The 6448-nt window shown below is 37.8% G+C and overlaps 1 protein-coding gene across 1 annotated transcript in view; it reads left to right on the top strand.

Moving 5' to 3' along the window:
* LOC102040732 (uncharacterized protein F13E9.13, mitochondrial-like) overlaps positions 1 to 2232 on the top strand; it is a 20253-nt gene extending 18021 nt beyond the window's left edge. Inside the window, 1 exon segment of the mRNA XM_014309165.2 lies at positions 1297 to 2232. Within this exon segment, the coding sequence (XP_014164640.1) occupies positions 1297 to 1487 (191 nt within the window). The 3' untranslated portion in view covers positions 1488 to 2232.
* The last annotated feature ends 4216 nt before the right edge of the window (positions 2233 to 6448 follow it).

Raw genomic sequence — 6448 nt, forward strand, 5'->3', positions numbered from 1 at the left:
AACGTGCTTTACGTACTTGTAAGAACAAATATTGACTTGGAGCCTGGTTCCTCTGGGGATTCAGTCAGGTAGTGTCACAAATCTGTGGTCAGATGCACCTTAATTGTTTGCTGGTAGTGATGTAAAGCAGATAGGATAATCCTAAGAGCATAGAGATATTATATAAATAAAAACTAAAATTTAAAGTAAATATCCTGGTTTTTAGAAGAGGATATTCGTAATAATGCTATAAGTAACAAGAAATTAATTATTTTGTTGTTGTAAGTAGAATGACTAAGAATACCAAATATGCATAGAAATATGTTTTAATCATATAAGTATGAGCCATTTGATTTGTTATATATTTTCAGGAAGGGCTGTGTTGAATGGTTTTATTTCTGTGTTAAAATCTTTTTAAGAGGGAGTTATTGTTCCTAGATGGAAAAAATGGTAGAGCATGTGACCTAAAAAGAGATTCAAGAACATTTTAATTGATCCCCTTTCTTCAGTGAAGTAGGAAGGTGATAAATAATTAGTCTTCCCTGAAGCATAATTAATAAGTTAGGCTTCTGATGAAACTTCATTTAAACAGTGTTTTGAAGCAGACTTTTATTTGTTGCATGTGTACTTTCCCAAGTTACCTCAAGCTATAACTACCTTGCCATCAGCTTATCACTAATTAAGCCAATTTATATGTTTTTAAAGGTCAGAAATAATGGCTCACAACATTCCTCTAAGGGATGAAGCATCCAGTCCTATGAGTCACTCTTTGCATGGTCAGTTTGACATAAAATGATGAGAAGGCTGCTTAAGTAATTCTTGAGCTGGGCTTTTTTTTCCTCCTCCCAAAGCTAGTACTATATTTTGAGCCTTGTTTTTGTGTGTTTCTCCTCTTGAAACCAGGTAAAAGATCAGATGATTGTCTAACACTGTATATAGGAAAAATAAGAGCCTTTTTTATTCCATTGTCATTCCTCATGCTGGTAAAAGACCACTTTTCTTTCTGGCTTTTGGTTTCTGGCAAAACCAGCTGAGCTGTCAGTGGTGCCTGTATGCTCCCTGCTCTCTTTCATACAAGCAAATATAGGAAGTATTCCAGACAACAGAATGTGAAAAGTAAGATTTTTTTTTCTCTTTAGAGCTAGAGGTGTTTTTTCTAGAGAACCTGTTTCGTTCTGCAGTAGAAGTAATAAATACCACAATCACAAATTTCTCAATACGTTTGCTTTTCTGCTGAAAAACTAGGCAAATTAGAGTCTTTATGGGGAGAGTTTCAAAGACAGGAATTAACCCTGATTTTGGTTTTCTTCTCCTCAGAGGTGAAGCATGCTGTGAAGATTCCTGTGCTGGTTGGGTCTGGAGTGACTCTGGAGAATGTGAGGAATTACTTGGATGCAGATGCTCTAATAATTGGTTCATATTTCAAGAAAGGAGGATATTGGGCAAATGCTGTTGATCCTGACCGAGTCAAGAAATTCATGGAACACATAAGTATACTGACAGAATGAGTTTGTCAGCAAACACTGTTTGTTTGTAGAAACGCAGTGTGGTAAGTCCTACAGAATTAAAGCACAAATGCGTGGCCGAATGGCAAATAATACCAAATAAAAATGCACATCACCTCCATAACTAGCTGGGAAGCTTGGTGACATATTTCACAATAACCTGGTGCTCTGATGTTTGCTTCTAGGCAGCACATTGCTGTGGTGCTCAAAGCCACCACGAATGCAAAGCCAACTCTGAAATCTTGTGTGAGATATTCTCTCCTGTAAGTTAAATGCTTACGGAGTTTAAGAATTTTTAGAAAAGGTTCATCACAGGTGAGCTGAGTTCTGCTTTGCCTTTAAGTACAATAGGATGCCCTAAGTTTACAGCTAAAAGTGTTGTAAATTGGACAAGTTAATTAGCCTTTCAGTTTCCCCATCTGTAAAATGATGATAATAGCACCTACATCACACAGGGGCCATAAGACATAATGAAGGAAAGAATGTACAACACTTTCATCTCTCTAAATGAAGGGCTCTTTTAAAGTTCAAGATCATTATTTTTTCATTAGAATTGTGCATTTATACAATTGCTACATTTTTGTAATACCACACAAATTTAAGATAATTGGGGTATTGATTTACTTACAATACTTATTAGAGAATAAATGTAAATATTTAATTACATTTAAATAGATTTGGAATGTAGTCAAAATGCTTTTGCAAAAACTGGAAATTTTAATAAAGGTTTATTATTTTTCAGCAAGCACCTGCAGCTTTGTACCTCTCTAGACTAGTAATAGTGATGTAAAAAACTTTCTTGGAATACACAAGGTATAATTACAGTAGAAACCTTTCTACCAAAGCCACAGGTAAACATAGATTTTTCTTTCTCATGTAAAATGTAGAGTAAAAATATTACAGTCTCACTGTGTATGTTATAAGAGAATCCCCTTGAATTTGATCCTTTAGCTCTAAGGAATCTTAAAAGAACCTAAGGAATACCTGTTATGTCATGGCTGCACAAAATGTGGGCATTTATTTTCATTCCTTGGGACTGGGCGCTCAGTTTGTCCTGGTTTGGGATCTCTCTTTTTCCTTGACTTTTGTTAACATAATGGTTGATTCCAGAACATCATAGTATGGTTGATCTCAGAACATCACAGTATGAGACTGTCTTCTCAGGTTTCTTTTTTCTGGACTGGTCTGTTTCCCACATGACTCCCACCAAAAGCAATGAAATCTCTTTGGTGTATTGCCCTGCTGGAAAAAATGTTCTTTAGGCCCTGTGGCAACCATGGCTTTTTCCCTTTTTCTCCTAAATGCAGTGACACAGCTTCAATGCACAGAAATCCTTCCAGGTGCCTGTTTGTTGTGGCTGGCACTGCTTTGTCAAAATTCATATTTCCACAGGCACTTTAAACCTGTGTGGTGGTGCTTCCCTCAAACCAACAGTTGAGTCCCAGCCCCATCCCCGTGGCCTTACAGGGCTCAGGATTTTGGCTGGAACCTAACCCAGCTTGTATCAGCCACACTCAGGGGGTGGGGAAGGGAGAATTGAGGTTCTCTTGCTCAGTCCTTGCATCTGCATCTTGCCAGGCTCTTGGTAGAGGCAGTTAAGGATCATGAAGATGCTTTTTGAATTTTTATTCTACACAGCCACAGCATCTTTGCCAAGTAAAGCAATGATCTGGTTTAGTCTTACAATTCTTAGCCTGAGTAATGAATGTTATTTTATGTCCTCTATATTGTGAAAAATGCCATATTAAATTAAAATAAATTCACTAGTAATATCAGTCTGTTTAAATCAATACATCTGTTTGATCTTTGTGCATTTAGGACTGTTTTGTGTGTGTTTCCATACAGCCACTGCACAGAAGATGTAGTGAAGGTTGTCCCAACAGGTATGCACTAAAACAATTGCTACCAGCTTTGGAAGTTATTTTCAGTAAACCTGTGAGCTTCAAAGGCTGACGTGCAAGCAGTGAGCACTGGTGCTCTAGTGCCACAAGGGTAGAAATCTTTAGTCAGCTGGAAACTACAACAGGTATGCTGATAAGGATTGTTCAGTGGTGATAGTTTTCAAAGAAACTGGTGCCTGTTGTCAAAAGTCACGTTCACCACTGTGAGTGTAAGAATTTTGTGTTTGCCCATGTGTTTCTTGAATTGGTTTCTACTAACTCACATCCTAAAAACTCAGAAGTGCCTGAAACTCAAATGGGTTTCTATCTGAATAAAAGGAGGGAGTAAGTGAGAACTTCCTTAGTGCTGTATGCAAGGTCCAAAGGCAGTGATGTTATACTCAGTAGTTGTTTAAGACATAAGTTGTTATACACAGAAGTTAAGACAGAAGCCTCAATGAGCTGGTGTAATACTCATAATAATGCAGTGAATACTGTAGACAGCACTTTGAATGCCAGGATTTCATGTAACACACTGTGTGAGGAACACCAGCACTTGTGGAAGGAACAGGTCATAATTTGGGTCTGTATTGTTATATATGAAAGGTAAGTGCAGAATTTAGGGAACAGAAGTAAAGGAGAGCTGATTTTCAAGGCTGAAAATGTGACTGATCACCAGCTCTATATCATTCTTTGTGCCAAAAGTATTTGTCTAGCAGCATTAAGCATCTGCTTGCCTGTTTCACACAGATGCTGTAAGTAGAATTTGACCTTTTGTTCAGCAAGTGTTTGAATATTTAACGTGAAAATATTAAGTTATCAGAAAGGCTGACTTTTGGGAAGACTGTTCAATTTTTATACAGCCCAAGTTGTTAAAGTACTTTGGAGCATGAACAACTTCAGAGCAGAACAAAGCAGCCAGTGCTAATGTGTAGAAACTCCAGAAGTAAATAACAGCTGTTCAAGAAGACTTCTATTAAATATGTATTAATTAACTTGAAGTGCATCACTTAAATATGTGAAGAGATTATCTTGTGTTAATTTACATTAAAACACACAGCACTTGTTAGCCTCATTACACCACCCTAAGTATATCCTAAGCTATCACCTCATCTTACACCGAGCATTTTGTTGGGTGTTGATTGCTTTCGATTTGCCCTTTTAAAATGTCAGATAGTGGCCTCCATTTCTTGTTGGATCTCTTCTTTCTCTCAGGTTTTGCTCTTGCATAGTAACTGTTCTTACTTGTGTCTGTTCTGTGCTGAGCAGAAAGAAAAATAACAATAGGTTGTGAAAATATAATAGTAATTGCCCACCCAGACTTCACAGGTGGATCCTGCTGTTAACCTATGAACCAGCAGAAAATGTAAGTGTCCATTTGTACGGGAAAATTGTTTTATTTGAAGATTCAGTATCACCTTTGGACCAAGAAAGGCAAATAGTGAAATGGAGTCTCTTTAGTGAAATTATAGCTAAATAAAAGGCAGTGCTAATAATAGTGGTCTAAATCAATGTGTCAGTCTTCATAAACTCTCATTCCATCCATAAAACAAGTATTTAGGTGTACATAAGTAAAAACCCATATTTCTTTCTATTTTGGTGCTGAAAATATATAAACTTACAAGATTTTATTTAGTGTCATTTTAGCAGCAGATCCAGCTGCTGGGCTGTTCTTTGATCCATTATTTTGACTCCGCAGACTCCCTGATCACAAGTTGGAGTCCAGTTCTTATTTCTCACACCTATCCCAGCACACTCCTCACTAGGGGGAGACTGAGGAATGTGAGAACTCGCAGGCAGTCCCTGGCAGAGCAGGAAGGGCAAATGAAACCAAAATATTTGGCTTTAGCAGAACCTTGAAGTCCTGGACAAGTTTCTCCATTGCATGGCTCTCCTGGGAGAAGTGAGTGGGGCTGTTTGCTCTACTTTCAGGTTGTTTGCAGCCTCTTCAGTTAAGACTGTGAATTTGCACCTAGGCTGTGTTTCCAAGATTGTCTTTGCTGTATTTGTACTTAGGATGACATTTTTTCCTAAGTGAAAGTGGTTTGCAAGATAATTATGGTAATCTGGGAAGTGCTATCTGTAGAGAAATCCCGGCTTGGAATTCACAGCCCTTTGGTTCAAGAGCAGATTTAGATGCATGTATCTTCAAAAAAACCCTTTAAAGATGACTTAAATTAAACCTTCACTGACTGCCCTGACATCCAGGCAGTGTTTGCTGTGCTGAGGAAGTTGAGCTTGGGAATAGAACTGACTGTGGCTTTTTTCTTGTGCATTTTCAGTGCTTATCTCTGTGACCTGAAGGATGTATTTTTCAGAAAGGGTGAAGAACTGGGCTGAGATACTGTTTTTGTGGGCTGAAATGCCGTGGTGTCTACCAGAATTGACCACTCCCTGCACTGAAGATGTTTTTCCTAATACCCAACCTAAACCTCCCCTGGTGCAGCCAAACTAAAAGGCCAGGTGGTCTCCAGTGAAATCCTGAGAGTAGTAGATGCTTTTTCACTCTAATCTTTAAAAGCACAGAAATTTAAACGTAGAAAAAAAGTCTTTCTGCAATGCCATCAGGAAAGCTTTCACATGAGGTAAAAGGGTTGCAGTTCACAACATAATCTGATTCTTTGCTTACAGTTAGTAGTGGAGCTAAAGAGAGCCTAAGATGTTTCTTGTTAAACACTTAAGGATAGGAAAAGATGTGTGATGGTAATTATCTTGATTAAAAAAATTGATCATCTTAAATAGGTATTTTTCAAGGTGCTAAAAAGGGATTTTGATGATTTGGGCTGAAACTACTACTCTCTATGTTTAACTCCTCTCTTTCCTGTCACTCAAATTTTTGTTGTTTCATGAAGTAAATTCAGTGTCAGCCAGGAAATGTTAGTGTTTTATAACTTCTTTTTTAAAAGGATATCACTCCTTTAAAAATGAGTGATGAGTTGAATGAGGGGCATTCATGAATGGGACAGAGATATGCTGTTTGATGAATGGGTTACTGTGTGTTTTGTATATTAAAATGCAATTTCTCCCTCTGTCCTACCACCTGTGCAAAGGGAGGTGGAACATTCAGTGTAGAGAGTAGGAGCT

Source organism: Geospiza fortis, unplaced genomic scaffold (assembly GCF_000277835.1).
Source record: "Geospiza fortis unplaced genomic scaffold, GeoFor_1.0 scaffold79, whole genome shotgun sequence".
Classification (NCBI taxonomy): domain Eukaryota; kingdom Metazoa; phylum Chordata; class Aves; order Passeriformes; family Thraupidae; genus Geospiza; species Geospiza fortis.